This window comes from Phascolarctos cinereus, unplaced genomic scaffold (assembly GCF_003287225.1).
Source record: "Phascolarctos cinereus isolate Bilbo 61053 unplaced genomic scaffold, phaCin_HiC Scaffold_4;HRSCAF=312, whole genome shotgun sequence".
Classification (NCBI taxonomy): domain Eukaryota; kingdom Metazoa; phylum Chordata; class Mammalia; order Diprotodontia; family Phascolarctidae; genus Phascolarctos; species Phascolarctos cinereus.
Window position 1 is genome coordinate 131,369,476 of NW_027555847.1, and position 19,084 is coordinate 131,388,559.

At 38.1% G+C, this 19,084-nt stretch overlaps 1 protein-coding gene across 1 annotated transcript in view; it reads left to right on the forward strand.

The window, feature by feature from the left end:
- LOC110222079 (tektin-4-like) overlaps positions 1 to 19,084 on the forward strand; it is a 51,799-nt gene that overhangs the window by 9,570 nt on the left and 23,145 nt on the right. Inside the window, 2 exon segments of the mRNA XM_021006918.1 lie at positions 11,194 to 11,264; positions 15,385 to 15,528. Of these exon segments, the coding sequence (XP_020862577.1) occupies positions 11,194 to 11,264; positions 15,385 to 15,528 (215 nt within the window).

Here is a 19,084-nt window from a genome sequence, read left to right on the forward strand (position 1 = left end):
CTCTACATGCACCCTCAAGTCTAACCAAGTCCATTTCCCCACCATCCTCTAGACATAACTAGTTCATTCCTATCACTGTGCCTTTGTTCACATTGTTCTCTAACCTAAAATGCCCTTCCCTTTCTTCTCCTCTTACCCAAATGCTACTGATTATTCTCCAGATTCAAATGTGGAAAGTTTTTTTCCCAGGAGATTTCTCATAACAACCCCTAGCTCGTGCCTTTCCCTCTTTCTTTTGATTCTTCTAGCTCACATTATCTGTGCTTACCTGTAGTCAGTACTGAATACACAGTACAGAACTTAATAGCCCTCTGTGCATGAGTTTTGAGCCCTGATAAGGCAGGAACCATAGTTGTAGCAGTATCTTTTTGTGACACGAAGGGATAGTTTCTGGCTCCTCCTTTAACTCAGTCCAACAGCTCATGTAGTCATGACTTCTTGTGGAATCATGCTATAATACAGTGAAGCACCTACTTTTTCCAAGGAGGCTCATTTTCCTTGGCTGTAAAGCAGGGATAATCATAATTTTGTAAGCTGGAAATCACAATGAGAGTGAGTTACTGTTGGTGTTATTTTTGTTTGATAACTGACTGGCATTCTGAGATCCAGAGGGATAAGTCTTTCCTGTAAACCCTAAGAAAGATTTAGAATATTATGATCTTTGAGCTAGAAGGGGGGTACTAGGGTCATGCGCAGGAATTATAAAAGAAAGACACACAGCCTGGGAAAGAATAGACTAGAAGGGAGGAATGGGCATATTCCCTTTCCTACCCACAACTACCAAGTCAAACTAGAAAGAATTGTTGGCATAGGGGCAACAATATACAGAAGTAACCAAGAGAAGAAATGAGCTGCAGTAGAAAAGGAAAATACAGGTAAGCCCTCAGGCCTCTCCAGGCACTTCAGAACAGAAGAATCAGGCTAAAGCTACTCATGTTTTCAATGGCTGAGGGAAGAGCAACAAAAAAGAAAAGAAAGAAAGGGCTGTTGTTTCCTCAACTTTCCCTCTTCATGCTTTCTAGTAACAGATGCTGTAATATATTCTGCCTGATTCTTTTACCTAAATATTTTCTGTATATACCTTGCCTGAAATAGAGAGAGGCCAGGAGTTACTTGGAAATGAAAAAAAAATCTTAAAGAGCCAAATCTCTTTCTGAATGTTAGGGATTTGCTTAACTGGGGGCTCTGAGCTATTGTGTTTACACTACTTTTTGTCTGCTATAAACTTTGCAAAGGGGGAAGACCAGATGGGCCTCTCAACCATAATATTGATCCTAAGCTAAAAATCAAGCTAATCATTGCAACAAGTGTGGATTATTAAATCTCTAGATGCAAGGGGGGAAATGGCATGCTGGTAAATATTTAACAATTGGCTTTCCAAAAATGCATGCTTATGTTTAGGTTTAATCTGTATCATTAACATTTTCTCTGTCACTTTCTTAAATCTAGACAGAGCAGAGCTGTCAAACTCACAAACAGCTAGCAAAACTCCCTCAAACAGCCCAAACCAATTAAAATGTAATTGGAAAATGTTTTCATTTTAAAATGAAATGCAATATAGATAATATCAATTTGTGCTTTTCTAGGTCAACATGTGGCCTTCATGGATCCATTTCTATTTGACTTTGATACCACTGGTCTAGACAAACCACAAAGCAATAAACCAATCCATGATTTATAATGTTTGCTGATTTCCAAAGTGTGAATATTCACACTGAAAATTTAGCAATCAGTTCCCTTGAGTCAGTTCAAACTGGCTTCAGAGAGGAATATGGAGGAGAAAAGATCATGCCCTAAATACCTCCCAAAGAAATAGGCATGGGAAGGATTCAGCTCTGCCTAACCTAACTGGAAAGAGGGAACAAAATGGATATAATACCAGCCCGACAACTTGACACTCCATGATTATACTTAATAATGTTATGTTATTATTACTTCAAGACCACAAGAACAAGATTCCATTGGTGTGGTCACATCCACCACCCTAAGCAATCATGATGCCTCCATGCTTTACTGGATATGTTCATAAAGAACTGTGGGAAAAGAGATTCATCAGCAAGAAGTCAATATTATTATTGTAGAAATGTGAGCCACCACCATCATCACCATCAATAATCATCTTGAAAATTAGGGGATCAGATGGTCTTGATCAGGACTTTTTAAACTGTGAGTAGAGACTCCATATGGGTCTAGATGTACTCTGAGTTTCTCCTTGCTTTAAAGCTATAATCCTATGAAAATAATTTTTATTGAGATGCCATTTATCCCCCATGGGGTTATGTTACATTTTGTAGAGGAAATGAGTTAGACTAGTATAGATGGCCACTGAAGTGCCTTCTATCTCTGAAATCCTATGATGCTGTTAAATCCCTGAACTCCCTGTCTTTAAGACCAGAGGAGTACTTGTGGTCCCTACTGAAAGGACATAAACTCTAATTTCAACCAAGGGGCCAAATGTTTATGTTATTCTGGGCAAGTTGTTTTCTTTATGAAATCCCCTCATCTGTAAAATGGGGATGATAATAATAACCTCCAAAGAACATAACATGAGCATGAAGAGGAGCCATTACAAGTCCACCGTCTAGCTGATTCTCAGGACAGCAAAGTTGGAATCTACTCCTTCTGTGAGTATAAAGCCTACAAACCCTGGGAGTGACATAACAATTTAATCTTTAAGATTCACGAGAAAACAAGCCCCATAAATTTAAGTGAATCACAAACATTTGGTCTTAAAAACGGAAAGAATATTTCTATTGGGCTTCCACAGCAGAGACTCATCGATGTATAAAGCTGGCCTAGTGATGGATTTATGGCCTGTACTGGACCATCGGGGCAGCCCCAGCCCTGCTGGTGTTGGAACTACACAGGGTCATAAAAGGAAGTTACAGCCTTGAAATCTGAAACATTCATCACTTTCTCAATTGATGGTCACTTGTGCCACTAATGAAGGTTATTATTATTAATTATTATTATTGTTATTATTATTGGTGGTGGTGGTGGTGTTAACTGGGAAATCAGCTGAAAACTGACCTACGTCTGCTTCAAAGACCAAATAGTTCTTCCATCTGTGTAAAGTTTGAGAAGATCTGCTCATTTACTGAGTGTCTACTGTGTGCAAAGCCCCCTCCTGAAATCACTTACCTGGCTGATAATGGTTTCCATTACCCTCACATAAACAAGGTAGGCATTCTATACTCTTGCAATAGCAGCCCAGAAAGTGGTCAGAAGAGACTTGTTATCATTCCCACTTCAAATAAGGTGATATTGCATACCTCTGGAGGAGCCCTGAGAACCCTAATGCATAGACACAATGGAATCACTGGCCACTTAACAGAGAAAAAGCCTGCTCCTTGACTTAGCATCTTATCCAGGTGCATGGGCTGGGGTAGGGAAGAGTATTAATGAACTCCCAGGAGCTACAGTGTGAAAGTAATACAACTGTGGTGGTAAAGAATTCCCAGGGCAATCCCATACTGTTCTTCCTAGACTAATCTCCAAGTGCCCCCTAGCCAGGAATGTGCTGGTAAAGGCTTAACAACTGGCTCTCCAAATTGCAGGACACACTTTTAAGCTTAATCTGCTTCATTAACATTTTCTCCATCACTTTCTTAAGCCTAGACAATCCACAAAACAATAAATCAAGCCTTTATTTGTAGTTTTCTAATTTCTGAGGTGAAAATGTTCAATACTGAAAATTTAGCAATCAGTTCCCTGAGAGCCTTTCTGAGCTGGCTCTGTCTATACCCCAAACCAACACACTTGGAGGTTTGCTAGTCTTATAGAGTCATAGATCATTGGAGACAGAAAGGACCTCAGAGAGTCCAAGACCCTAGCTTTACACAAGGGGAAACTGAGACTCAGAGAAAAGGGACTTAACAACTGTCAGGGTAATTTCAGAGCAGCAATTTCCTCTGCGATGATTTCACAGAATCTAGTGCAGCTCCTTCATTTTATTCAAGTCTCTTCATGCTCTATATCCTATGATTTTATAGTACTCTGAGATTTAGAGACCACTTTTCTCATAATAGCCCTGTGAGGTAGGTGATAGAAGTATTATTCCCATTTTGTAGATAAAGAAACTGAGGCTTAGAGGGGCATGATCAGGATAACATTTAGAAAGTAACAGAACTAGAACTTAAACTCACGTCATATCATTGATTCTAAGGCCAATGCTCTTTCCATGATATGATGCTGCCTCTTCAAAAACATCCACCAAAGTTAGTCATCCGTCCTCAGCTTGAACATTTCCAGTGAGAAGGAGTTCACTCCTTTGCAATGAAACATGCCTAGTTTTGACTGCCCTGGTTGTTAGGACATCCTTCCAATTACCCTAAACTTAGAGGGCTTTCTATGTTACTTCCTTATCTTGTAAAGTGAAGAATTACAGTTTTTGTGGGGGGGTTTTCTTTATATAATTGTTTTCCTTTGTAATTGTATGTCTCTTATCCTATGCATTCAAAATTTTATTCTGAGAAGGGGTCCATAGGTTTCCAAAAGAGTCTATGATATTCAGAAAGGACAATCAAAAACCCTTGATCTAAGGATTTAGTGTGTAGATGTAGTGTGTATCACCTCATAGCTCAGTCCCTATTTACTTAAGCTCATTTTCCATTCTCATTCCCAGCTGTGTGCTTCATTGATTCACCTCTAACTCTAGGACATATTATAATCAGCATTTAATCAGAATAAATGAAAGGTTGCCTGAGGCACTCAGCTGCAGATGAGATATAGTGACCGCATTGATAAAGGGAATTCCTCACCAAGAAGCTTGCTATATGGGAAAAAAAAATAATATCCCAGGACCCAGCCCTCTGCCCCAACAAAAAAGAAAAATATCAAAGGGAAAGCAAAGCAGAAACATTAGTCAACATAATTAAAGAGACAAAGATGATATATTACATTAAATCCTCATACCCAACTCCTTCCAAGAAACCCTTTCAGGCCAATATCCATTTTTCCCTCTTATGTCCAAGTCTGAAGGTGACCCAGAAATACAGTTTTCAGTTGCTCCCAGTCAGAAGCTGAGTAAAAAGGGGATTTCCCTCCTAATGGACCCATATGAAGCCCTGGAAGTCAGGCCATCTGTTTATGCACATCAGGAAATTTAAGCCCTCTGAGAGTCTCAACTGCAGAGCAGTAGCATGGCTTGAGCAAATAGGCAGCATGAGGCCCTTATGTCAGTCCTGAATTTCCATCTTTGAATAAAATCATCTGGACTTTCTCCAAGGGAATGCTCCCTGCTACTACTACTACACTATCAGTGTCCCCTCCAAAGGAGATGGACCAAAAAGTGGGGGTGGAGGCCATATCATCAGATGGCTCCTAGTCCTTCGCTATCTTCTCTCTCCTAATCTCCTTGAAAAACCCACAAGCCTGTCATACCTTCTGTAATGGTATATGCAGCTTAGACTGGGAAAGAAACTGAGACCTTGAATAAGCTTCAAACTATGTTTCTAGCAAATGATGATGATGATGATGAAGGCAATCAATAATAACTGACATATCAGTACTTTAATTTTTGCAGTCCTAATAATAACTGATATTTTATATTAGTATTTTAATTTTTGCAAAGTGCTTTATATGCATTTAATTGTCACAAACTGTAAGGCAAGTGTTATCATTCCTATTTTATAGATGAGGAAACTGAGGTTCAGAATTAGAGCTAATGTTTGAAGTAGGGTTTGAACCCAGGTCTTTCAGAAAGACCCCAAGTTCAGCATGTCTACCCATTATACCATGCTATGGAACCAGAATGAAAGCTAAGGTCCTTTGACTACAGATTCAATATGTTTCTCTTTACACTATGCTCCTTCTGTGAGTCTCACAGCATCAAAGAATTTCATAGTTGGAAGCAACTTCAAAGACCATTGGATTCAGGCTGGATTTGAACAAAACATGCCTGACAAGTGTCCAGGCAGCTTTTACAGGTGAGGGGGGCCTTTTGTCTCCCGAGATGATCCATTCCACTTTTAAGTAGCTCTAGTTGTAAGAAAATTTCCTTATATCCAGCTTAAATCCACCTCTCTAAAGCTTCCATCCATTACTACTACTTTCGCCTTCTGCGTCCAACAGAACAAGTCTCTTTTACTTTGTAGACTTTCAAACATCTGAGGAGAGCTATATCACTTGTTCTGGCTTAGGCCAGCATGCGACCTCTCCTCCAACCATCACCTCCCCACTGGTAAATTGGACTCTACCCATGGATCCCTAAGTTCATACAAGTTGGTTTTGCCTTATCTTTCTGGGGCCCAGATCCCTATGCCACTAAGGAAGACCTTCCCGCCTTTAGGTATTGTCTTTCTGGATTAGAATACAAGGAACTTGAGGTCAGAGACTACCTCATTTGCTTGTATATATATATCCCCAGTGTTGAGCACAAAGATTGATATATAATATTAGTACATTAGTATATATTAATAATTATATATAATACATATTAATAATAGGATAGAATATATTGCATTATTAATAATATTATAATAAAATAATATAAAATAAAACTTGATAAATGCTCAATCTACCTGTCTAGTCTCCTCTGAGTCTTCTCTTCTCTACTCTAAGCATCCTTAATTCCTTCCATTTTGACCTTTATGATCTTATAGCTTTTCACCATTCTGGTGGCCCTCTTCTGGATATTCTCCAGTTGAGAACAAGCTGGATTGCCTCCAAAACATGTGACATTCCAAAAAGAGCCCAGATGTGGTCTGACCAGAGCTCAGAGGGACTATTAAATGTATCCCTATCATAACCACTAAGCTTCCCTTATGCAGTCTAAGAACTTAGCTTTCTTAGCTGCCATATCAAAACAGATGGCTCGTATCGAACCTGCAACATCCCCAGATTCTTTTCAGGTGAATTACTATCTATCCAGGCCTCCCCCACCTTGTATTCAAAGCTGGTTTTGCACCCAAATGTAAGACTTTACATTTAGCTCTTCCTCACTTTAACTTTTTTTAAATTTAGTATAATGACTAGCTTGTCATGATTGCATTTGATTCAATATGATAGCCAACTCTCTTAGAGAGTTTGATAAAGATACCTTCTATGCCCTGCAGTTATCTAAATCACTGATAAGAAGTGTTTAACTGCACAGAACCAAGGATAAATTTTCAGGTCAGTCCTAAAAGACTGCCTTCTAAGTTGTCATCAAACCACTAATGAGTGTGCTCTGGATCCAGCCATTCTTTCCACAAGGATGGCATTAGAGACTTTCTCAATTGTTTCTCTGGCACCTGAACTGACTCTCTATAATTACCCAGACAGAAAAAAAAAAAAGGAAATGAGGTTAGTCTGGCATGACCAGTTCTTGATAGGAACACTACTTTCTTTTCTGAATGTTCACTGACTTATCTGTCCAATAATGGATTCTAGAATTTTGCCAGGAATCAAAGCCAAGATGACTGGGCCTATATAGTCTGTTTCCTTTAACATTCTACCTTCTCCAGGCCTGTGCATGTCTCCTGTTTTCCACAATCCTTTAAAGATCACTGATGGGGTTCAGTGACCACATAGCACCCTAGGCTATAGTTCACTTGGGGTTGGTGATTTGAACTTCATTAATGGCGGCTCAGAGCTCTATTAGTACGTCCCCTATTTATCTTGTGTTTCAACACCCCCCCAAAATTAGGTCTTTTTGGTTCTTTCCCCTCATTCAAGGTATATCCTTAGCAGAGAAAACAAGAAAAATGAGCAATTCTATAATTCTGGGTTCTGACTGCTGTCAGTCACCATTGTCTTATCCACCCCAGCCAATAGTCCTGCCTTTACTTTGATCTCCTTGTTTTCACTAATTACACTTTTTTAAAAATCCCCCTTTCTTGGTTGTCCTTCCTCTACTATCCTTGTCACTTTAACTTATTCTACACCTATCAGGCTGAATGGGCAAGAAGATAACTTGCATTTGTATATCTGGTGCATAATACAGCGCCTGACCCATAGTAGATGCTCATAAATGCTTGTTAATTGGCTCATTGAAGTAGTGATCATAGAATCACAGGATTTAGAGAGCAAAGAGCTGTAACTATGTGATATTTAACTTCTGCATTCTTCAAAGCAGAAAACCAAAAGTCAGAAAAGTTAGGCTACTTTCAATAATGAACAGTGACAGATGAAGAGAATTGCATTGATGTGGGCACAATAAAGGTGATGGAGAGTTTTGGATGAAAAGCAAGGGACACTATGGTGTGAGGTAGAGGAGTTCTTATAGGGGAGTGATTGGTTGAGGGGATATAGCATGGAATAACATCAGGGTCATCCATGGTATCAGTCTTGGGTCTTTTCCCCTTTTATCACCATTGTGGTATGAGAGATGTTCATAGGCATTCGCCTGATGTGATTGCTGAGCCCATAAACACAGCAGATACCAGTGTGGGAAACCATGCAGTAAAGCCACGATCTCAGCTCTAGCCTTCTACAACTTCTCCGAATTGTATCAGCTGAGCTTGCTCTTGGTTCCCATCCCAAAAGAAGAGTGCCTGGTTCAAAGTTTGGGGAACATCTGACAACCTCATTCATCCCTCTGCCATTGGTAGGAGATGGAGTCTGAGAAAACATTTAGTACAACAATTATAATAGTAACTACCATTGATATAATGCCTTTAGTTCTGCAACCTTTACAAATGTTAACTCTTATCCATTGCACCACCTAGCTGCCTAGCATGGGACAGGTCCCTCAATCTTTGATAACAAATATATCTGAAAGCAAAGAACAGCTTACATTTATATGAACTTTACCATTTATGAAACACTTTCTGCCCAACCACCTTGTGAGATAGATGATTTTCTTTCACATTTAAAAATATGTTTAATTGCTATCTTTTGTTTTTTTGTCACTTTTCCTCTGTATTCCCCTTCCCAAAGATCCATCCTCTATATCAAAGATTAAAAAAAAGAGGAAGAGAATATTAGCCAAACCAACCGATCTATTAAAAGTCCACTACTGAATCAATGTTCCATACCCATAGATCCAGCACCTTTGAAAAGGAATTGGGAGAGATGTCTTCTCCTGTCTTTTCTTTGGGGCTCATATTTCTTCTTTCTAATTTCTCAACATTCATTTTAGATTGTTCTGTAGTTTGTTTTTCCCATTGTTTAACTCAATGACTGGTAACTACCTTGATTTACATTAATTACTACCATAAAAAGTGGTATATAGAAAGCCTATATATTTTGTTAATGACATCCTTAGGGTATATGCCTAGCAGCATAATCTCTGGATCAAAGCAGATGGATATTTTAGACACTTGTATAGTTCCAAATTACTTTCCAGAATGTTCTACTAATTCAGACCTTCAACCAAAATACACTAGTGTGCCTATATTTCTACAACCTTCCAACACTGACCATTCTCATCTTTTGTCATCTTGGCTAATTTGCAGTATATGAAGTAAACTTCAGGGTTGTTTAGATTTGCTTTATTCTGATAGAGAGAGAGAGTTCCCTCATATGGTTAATAGTTTGCATATCCTTTGACTACTTCTGTATTGGTGTTTTGGTTTTATTTATTTTTGTTCATGGTCTGTATATCTTGGGCAGCTAGGTGGCACAGTGGATAGAGTGGTGGGACTGGAGTCAGGAAGACTTCATGAGTTCAAATCTAGCATCAGGCACTTAGTAGCTGTGTGGCTTTGGGCAAGTCACTTAACCCTGTTGGCCTCAGTTTCCTCATCTGAAAAATGAACTAGAGAAGGAAATGACAAACCATTCTAGTATCTCTGCCAAGAAAACTCCAAATGGGGTTATGAAGAGTCAGACATGACTGAAAATTGACTGAACAACAACAACTATGTATCTTGGATTCAAACCCTTATCACAGTTATTTTATACAAAGCATTTTCCCCAGGTGAGCAATTGTCCCCATACATACACACACACACACACACACACACACACACACACACACACATATCCTAGATATATTCATTTTATTTGTGCAGAAGCTTTCCAATTTCATGTAACCAAAATTATTTCTTTTCTTTTTTGTAATTGTCTTTACCACTTGTTTGTTTAAGAATTTCCTATGGGGCAAACATTATTATCACTATTCCACAGTTGAGAAACTGAGACTCAACAGAAAGGATCTGCCCAAGGTCACACAGTAAGTGAGAAGAAAAACTGGAGCTTGAACTCAATTATTTTAACTCCAAGTTCTAGGACCACATCACTTTACAATTATGCAGCAACCAATGCCAATTCCTAGTAGGATGATTCTCTCCTTTTTCTAAAACACAAATCAGGAGACTAAATAGAGGATCAGGGATGAGTGACAACGATGTTGTATAAAATAATAGCATCATAAACATAATGATAATGACAATTGATCTTTGTATAATGCCAGACAGATGGTACATTATTAATGATGAAAGAAGAATGGGCTTATTTAAAGCCTCCATTTTTTCCCCTGACATGTTTAATAAACTGATCATTAATGGCTCAATTTGCTGATCAGTGCCTATTGAATTCCTTTGCATTTTAATTATGGTTTAATAGTCTCAAGATATTCAATTTCAAATCTTAGAAGTGATTTTCTTGACATGGTTCTTTGGAAAGGGAGGGAAATGTCTAATACATGGGGATAGAGTATTTCACAGGATGCTGTTCTATATGTCTGCCCTTCTTTTCTCCCTCCCTCCTCTCCCACTTCCCAAGTGCTATCCAAGATGGGTTTAAGCAGTAGAATGATCAGTGGATTTGGGGTCAGAGAACCTGGTTTTGAGTCTTGGCTCTGCTACTTACACCACGTGTGACCTTTGGCAACTCCTGACTCTTCTTTGGGCTTCTGATTTTCTTGTGTGTAAAATGAAGGGATTGGATGAGATCATCCCTATTTGTTGTTTGGTCATGCCCAGTTCTCCATGACTCCATATGGGGTTTTCCTGGCAGAGACACCGGAGTGGTTTGCCATTTCCTTCTCCAGCTCATTTTACAGATGAGGAAACTGAGGCAAATGGGGGTAAGTGACATGCCCAGGGTCACACAGCAAATAAATGTCTGAGGCTGGATTTCAACTCATGAAGATGAGTCTTCCTGATTCAAAGCTCCATGCTCTATCCATTCTGCCACCTAGCTGCCCCAATAATCTCTAAGGTCCAATCTAAGTCTTGCAATTTATAAAAATGAGAAGCCTGGGATCAGACAGGATTGCAGTACTGTTTTATTGTTATTTTTATTGTTATTGTTGTTTTTTAAACTCAGGAAACTGAACTCATCCGAAACATTCAAGAACTTCTAAAAAGGACTCTAATGCAGACCGTTAATCAGATAAGGTAAGGCACCTTCTTTCCAATATCCTTATGTTGCTGACCAGTCCCTCAGAAGCAGCCTTAGGTCACTTGGAATTTTATTAGCCTTTCCTCAAAAGAAAGAACATACACATTTCGTGCATGAATCATCAAAGGGATGTGTTGTGTTGGGAGCCATCTAGTACCAGATCTGAGAGCCAGTTGTTAAATTTTCAGTGCAAGCCTTTACCCCTTAGAGGTACAAATCAGGGCATGATTTATTATTTGGTCGATTATCTAGACTTAAGAAAGTTATGGAGAAAATGTTAAAATTTCAGATTAAATGTAAAAGTGTGTTGTTCATACATTTGAGGAATAGGCAGTTGGTTGTATATCAATGAATAGGTATAAAATACTAGCCCCTTGACTTTTTTGATGATTTACAGGACACCCATAGGAAATTCAGAGTTGGGGTGGTTACAGTGCCTGACTGAATAAAGGACGTGGTCATCTTAGTGTATCTCCACTGCTCTCCCTAGAGTAGTAGTCATAGAACACTGGAGTTTTGCATGCAGTATTTTACAACAACCTTGTCTGAGGACTTGGGTTCAAATCCTAACTGCTTCTTCCTACCGTTATAACCTTGGGGAAATTATTTATCTTCCCTAGGCTTCTCTCCATATTTATAAAATGAAGTAGTTTGACAAAATTTCTAAGGTCTGTTCCAAATTTAAATTCAAGGTTCCTATTAGGCAAAAATGATTATTTCCATTTTACAGATGAGAAAACTAGAGTTTAGAGAGAAAGGAAGATCCTACTTCTAGTAAGTGGCAACAGAGCCAGGACTAATTTCAAATCCAAGGGGTTTTTTTTCCCTTTCCATCATGGTTTTTTCCCAAGTGGCCATGGACCAGCAGTATCACATGAATAGGTATCTCACATTTATATGTAAATAATATGATATTAAAAAAGAAACAAAAGAAAGAAAAAATAATGTGATATATACAACACATATGTGGTCACATAGTGCATATGATACTGATATACATATGTCAACATGCATGCATATGCATACACATGTATGCATTATACATACATCCACCAAAATTTGAAGCAAACCCACTATGTCCAACAAGAATATGAGAGCCCATGTTCTTTTATTTCTTGGTTGATACTGACACCTGGTGGATAATATGAAATAAATGTCTCTCTGGAATATTCAGGTTCACATGACCAATATTTTCATAGAGTCCTAGGATCTCAAAACTAGAAGAGCCCTCCCAGAGATCATCTAGTCCAAATTCTTAACCCTAAGTAGGAATCTTTTTTATACAATCCCAGACAGGTGGTCTCCATCTAAACTTTGCTTGGCCATATCTAGTGACTGGAGCTCATTTGTATATTCACTAATGAAAGAATATTACATTAATGTTATTAATTCATATTTATATAGTACTTCCAAGTTACCAGACATTTTTACTACCTGTCAAGTATATAATCAATGCATCTTTATTGATATTTATAGATGAGGAATTAGACTCAGAGAGATTAATTGACTGAAGTGATGGTCACGCAGCTAGTTAATTGTCAGAAAAGCTAGGTCCAAATTCATAGACTTAAGTCCAATTCGTTTTCCATACACCATATTTTTCCCCAAGGGACATAATTATTTATTGCCATAACCAGAATTGGAGCACTAGAACAGATGACCTCATTGGGTCTCTTATCTTACTCTGGGATTCCAGATCTCATGGCTCAGAACTGTAACGAGGGCAAGATTGTCAGGTGCTGGCATATGGGGAAAGGAAGACTTCCTCTCCTAGAAGGTATGCTTCCTTTCCATGTTGGTCCAGAGATCATTTTCCTTATGCTTGGAGTCATATGGCCCTCCACTAGGGTTATAAGGCTCATAGTACAGTATTGAACTTAGATTCTAGATACTTTGGTTCAAATCTTACTTCTGATACTTACTATCTGTGTGACATTGGGCAAGTTACTTAATCTCTATGAACCTCAGTTTCCTCATATGTAAAATGAAGGGTTGGAATAGACAAATGCTGATCCTTTCCAGCTCTGAAATTCTGTGATTCTTTGATTAGATATCTTTTAAGGTCCATTCTGGTTCTAAAACTATGATGCTATGAGGTAAGATGAGCTCTTGGTGATGGAGTTGGGATGATGATTGGTACAAGTTGGTGGAGGAAAGGAAGGAAAGGATCTGTCTTCCCTGTCCATGGGTCAGTTATGGCTTCTGTGTCACTGCCACCCCCAACTCATTTTGCCACAGATGAAAAGATTCCTCATTTTACCTTTGGCCCGTGGTTAGCACTTCAACCCTGGCCCTCAGTGATTTTCCAATCTAGTACTGTGTACCTTCAGTCAAAGCCTGCAGTGTCAGGTATGGTGGTAGCCCTGGGCTCTCAAAGGCCCTGTCATTATAGAGCAAGCTCCTATCAGGGAAGAAATGTTTTAAGTAGGGGTCAGCAACAGACTGTGTGCCCATTCTCCAAGGACCATCCTGGCTAAGTACAGAGAAATTCATCACTAAGGTCGGTCATCAGCTGGTGAACAATTTGGCCACAGGAAGTCATAATGGTTCTCTATATTGAGGGGTTATCTGATTTATTTGGGGGAATATCTACCCTGGAGACAATAACAATAATAACAATAAAAAATGATGTATTCAGGTAAAGTCAAAGCCCACACTGCCCAAATTACACCAAGACAGTTTAGAATTTTCATTGTCTTTTCTGTCCAGGGAGGTACATTTCCTGAGGGCTGGAGGGTGGGATTCTGGAAGCTCCTATGTAAATTCAGGCAGAATCGTCATTCATTCACATGGTATGATTAGGAAGGTGATAGAGGTTGGAAGTGGGAGGGATGCCCCTTTATTTAAAAAGGGACCCTTCTAACTTGATAGTTGGTACCCAACCCTCCATTCTATGGAATAGCTATAACCCCACACCTAACAGGCTTGAGTATGAAAGCAGTTTCAGTATCTCACTAGATCTATGCCACATGCCTTCTTTCGAGGGCCTCCATTTCCTCATCTATAAAATGAGCAGTTTTGGACTAAGTTGTCTCCCAGATCTGTTTCAGCATACAAATCCATGGCCCTATACACTTGTGAAGTATGTCACAGAAATACATATGGGAAAACTAAGGTTTCCAAATAAAATGTCCTGTCTAAGGTCATGTGTTCAGTTCTCCTGACTTACAGCTCATTGGTCTTATGCTATCCTATAACTTTAAGCTGCCCTGGTCTGTCATGTGTGAGTAAATTAAATGTTTAAAACAAGTTTGGGTGATGAAAAGGAAAAATAGAGAATGGGAGGGACCCAGGAGGAAGAACAAATGCCCAGGATGGTGAGAATAGGATGTCATTGACGACAAACTTCAGTCTTCTCTGGGTTTAGAAGTTGGGGTGGTGCATGGGGCATATTTGCTTCAGGGAGCAGGGATCAAGAAAGTTATGCAGTAAGAAAGCCATATGGGATTTGGCTGTTCTAGCTACCCAATTAGCTGATTTGGGGTTGAATCATTTTCTTGACAACCTTACCAACCCATTTATGTAACAACCCATTGATGTAGAACCAGAAGGAGGCCCAGATAAGTAAGGCAATTCACCCAAGGCGGCACATTGAGACATTAGCAGTCACAACTAAGGTTTGGTTATCCAGATACCTGGTGGGCCACTTTGGGCTCTGGTTTCCTATCACTAGTGAGCCACAGAATATCTTGGGCTGGCAAAGTACTAACACTGATGGGCTGTCCTTTGCTCTATGCCTGCCATTCTGAGATTCACAGAATAGCAAAGTAGATCTTTGAAATAGATCTTTTTTGTCTGAGCTGGAGGGTCCTTTAAAGATTATCTAGTCCAACCTGACTATTTTATAAATGTAGAAATTGAAAAACAGAGAGAAGAAGGAAGTTATTCAAGGTCTCACAGCTAGTAATTTCCAGAGCCAAGTTCTTGAACCTGGATGAGTTCAGCATTCCAAGTTTAGCATTGCCTTCACTACCCTGCATCTGTTCCCCTGCAGCAATCTAGGATGGCAATCTTTGGGACTCTTTCAGCCTCTTCCACTCGGCTTTTATGTGATAAATTTAAATTTCAGTGAATTTGAATTTCTTTCCATCAATGTTCATCCTCCTTTCCTTTTAGGTTGAACAGAGACCACAAGGAAATTTGTGAAATGGACTGGTCAGATAAGGTCAAGACCTACAACATCGATGAGATGTGTGCCCGTTACAACAACCAAAGCACCAACATTCAATTCTACCCTCACTCATCCAAGTTTGAAGACAGGTCAGCACCCCTTTGCTTACATGACACCTCATCTTCTGGACAGGACTCAGGGCCATCATTTTCTTTGAATGCTAATATATCAGGCCCAGTGGTACAAGTTGGGGATGGGGGAGAAATAGCCTGGATGTCTAACTTCTTATTCAGGTCAATAGAGTGGAAAAGTTCCTAGTATAACCTATCATTTAATTCCAGTTAGCTTTGGAATGGATTTTTAAGCTTATGTTTGAATATGAGCACACCTGATGTTCAGGAAATTTATATTAACGGTGGTTTTAAATGGAATGATTAATCCATATTGAATATGTGAATATGTGTAGGAGTAAGCATTCATCCTCTTTCTAACCTCACTACTCCTCCACCACCCACTCAGTCAAAAGACTCATCTCCTCTCCCCATACCATTTTTAATATCTGATTTCCAGAGTAATCTTCCTAAATCACAGCCCTTATCATAATATTCCTCCCAACCCACACTCAAAAACTTCGAATGAATGAAAAAAAAAGCAATTATGAAGCACTTACTATGTGTCTACTATATAAAGGCTAAGCTCTCAGACTTCTGGGAGCCAAGATGATGAAGTAAGCAGTAAATTGCTGTATCTTTCCCATATTCACCTCAAAATAACCATAAAATAGACCCAGAACAAATCCTGGCACATGAAGAGCTGCTTAAGGACCTATTACAGTGGTGGGGAAAATGGGAGGGTGGGCAATGAGCATCACTTGAACCTTACTCTCATCAGTATTGGATCAAAGAGGGAATAATACACATAATCAGCTGAATATAGAAATCTATTTTACCTGACAGGGAAGTGGGGGGAGGAGGTAATGAAAGCGGGGATAATTGGACTGACAGAAGGGAGGGCAGATCAGGGGAGGTGGTGGACAGAAGGAAAACACTGGTGAGAAGGGAAAGAGTTAAAGGAGAGAGAGGACAAACAGGAGGAAGAATAGGATGGAGGGAAATACACAGTAATCACAATTGTGAATGTGAATAGGATGAACTCTCCCATAAAATGGACAGCAGAGTAGATGAACACAGAATCCTAAACATGTAGTTTACAAGAAATACACTTGAAGCAGAGAGATACACACACAGAATAAAGGTAAGGGGCTGGAACAGCATTTATTATGCTTCAGCTGAAGTAAAAAAAAAAAGCAGGAGTAGCAATCCTCATCTCAGACAGAGTAAAAAACAAAAATGGATCTAATTAAAAGAGATAAAGAAGGAAATGAAATCTTTCTAAAAGGTACTATAGACAAAGAAGTGATATCAATTCTAATCATAGATGCACTAAGCAGTATAGCATCCAAATTCTTGAAGTAGAAGTTAAGTGATTTAAAGGAAGAAATAGATAACAAAATTATATTAGTGGGGGACCTCAACTGTCCCCTCTAAGAATTTGATAAATACAATCAAAAATAAACAAGAGAGAAACAAAGGCAGTAAATAGAATATTACAAAAGTTAGATATGACAGACTTTTGTAGGAAACTGAATGGGAACAGAAAGAATATATCTTTTTCTCAGTAGCATATGGCACCTACACAAAAATTGAACAAGTAATAGGACACAAAAAAACCTCAAAATCAAATATAAAAAAGGCAAAAATAGGAAGTGTATTCTTTTCAGATCATAATGCAATAAAAATTACTTTCAACAAAGGGCAGTGGAAATCTAGATTAAAAATTAATTAGAAACTAAATAATCTAATCCTAAAGAATAAGTGAGTCAAAGAAGAAATCATAGAAATATTCAATAATTTCATTAAAGAGAATGACAACAGTAAGACAACATACCAAAGTTTATGGGATGTGGCAAAAGCAGTGCTTAGAGGAAATTGTATTTTTCTAAATTCTTACATCAACAAAATGGAAAAAAAAAACAGATCAATGAACCAGGCATGCAACTAAAATAAAACTAGAAAAAGAATAAATTACATATCCTGATTGAGCACCCAATTGGAAATCCTAAAAACCAAAGGTGAGATTAATAAGATTGGAAATTTTTTAAAAAACTACTAAGTTAACAAGTAAATCTAGAAGTTGGTTTCATGAAAAAGCCCATAAGGTAGATAAGCCATTGGTTAATTTAATTTTAAAGAAGAAAACCAAATATCCAGTATCAAAAATGAAAAGGGTGAAATCACCATCAATGAAGAAAAAATTAAAGCAATCATTAGGAAATATTTTGGCCAATTACATGCCAATAAATTTGACGATCTGAGTGAGATGGATGAATATTTACAAAAATATAAATTGCGTAGATTGACAGAACAGGAAGTAGAATGCCTAAATAACCTCATCTTAGAAAAATAAATTGAACAAGCCATTAATGAACTTCCTAGGAAAAAATACCCTAGGCCAGATGGGTTCATGAGTGAATTCCACCAAATATTAAAAGAAGAATTAATTCCAATACTATAGAAGCTATTTTGGAAAATAAGTGAAGTCCTACCAAACTCCTTTTATGACACAAATATGGGGCTGATGTTTAAAACAGGAAGAGCTAAAACAGAGAAAAAAATTATAGACCAATTTCCCTAATGAATATTGATGCAAAAATTTTGAACAAAATACTAGCAAGATGATTACAGCAATAAATCACAAGGATTATACATTATGACCAGGTGGGATTTATACTAGGAATGCAGGGTTGGTTTAACATTAGGAAAACTATCAATATAATTGACCATATCAATAATAAGACTAACAGAAATCATACAATTATCTCAATAGATGCTGGAAAAGCTTTTGACAAAATAGAGCACCTATTCCTATTTAAAAAAAAAACCTGGAGAGAACAGGAATAAAGGGAGTATTCTTCAAAATGATAAGCAGTATCTATCTAAAACTATCAGCAAGCATTTTCTGTAATGGGGACAAGTTAGGAGCCTTCACAATAAAGATTGGGGGGAAGCCAGGATGCCTGTTGTCACCACTATTATTCAATGTAGTACTAAAAATGTTAGCTATAGCAATAAGAGAAGAAAAAAATTGAAGGAATTAGAATAGACAATGAGAAACAAAGCTATCACTCTTTGTACATGATATGATGGTTACTTACAGAACCCTAGAGCATCAACTAAAAAATTACTTGAAATAATTAACAACTTTAGCAAAGTTGCAGGATATAAGATAAACCCACATAAATCATCAGCATTTCTTTATACAACCAATAAAACCCAGCAGCAAGTGATAGAATTATGAACAATATAAAATACTTAGGAGTCTACCTGCCAAGACAAACTCAGAAACTATATGAACACAATTACAAAGCACTTTTCACACAAATAAAGCAAATCTAAACAATTGGAAGAATATCAATTGCTCATGGGTAGATTGAACTAATATAATACAAATGACAATTCTGCCTAAACTAATTTACCTATTCAATGTCATAACAAACTACCAAAAATTATTTTATAGGGCTAGAAAAAATTATAGCAAAATTCATCTGGAAGAAGAAAAAGTCAAGAATATCAGGGGAATTAAAGAAAAATAAATACAAAGGAAAGTGATCTAGCAACACCAGATCCTAAGCTATATTATAATGCA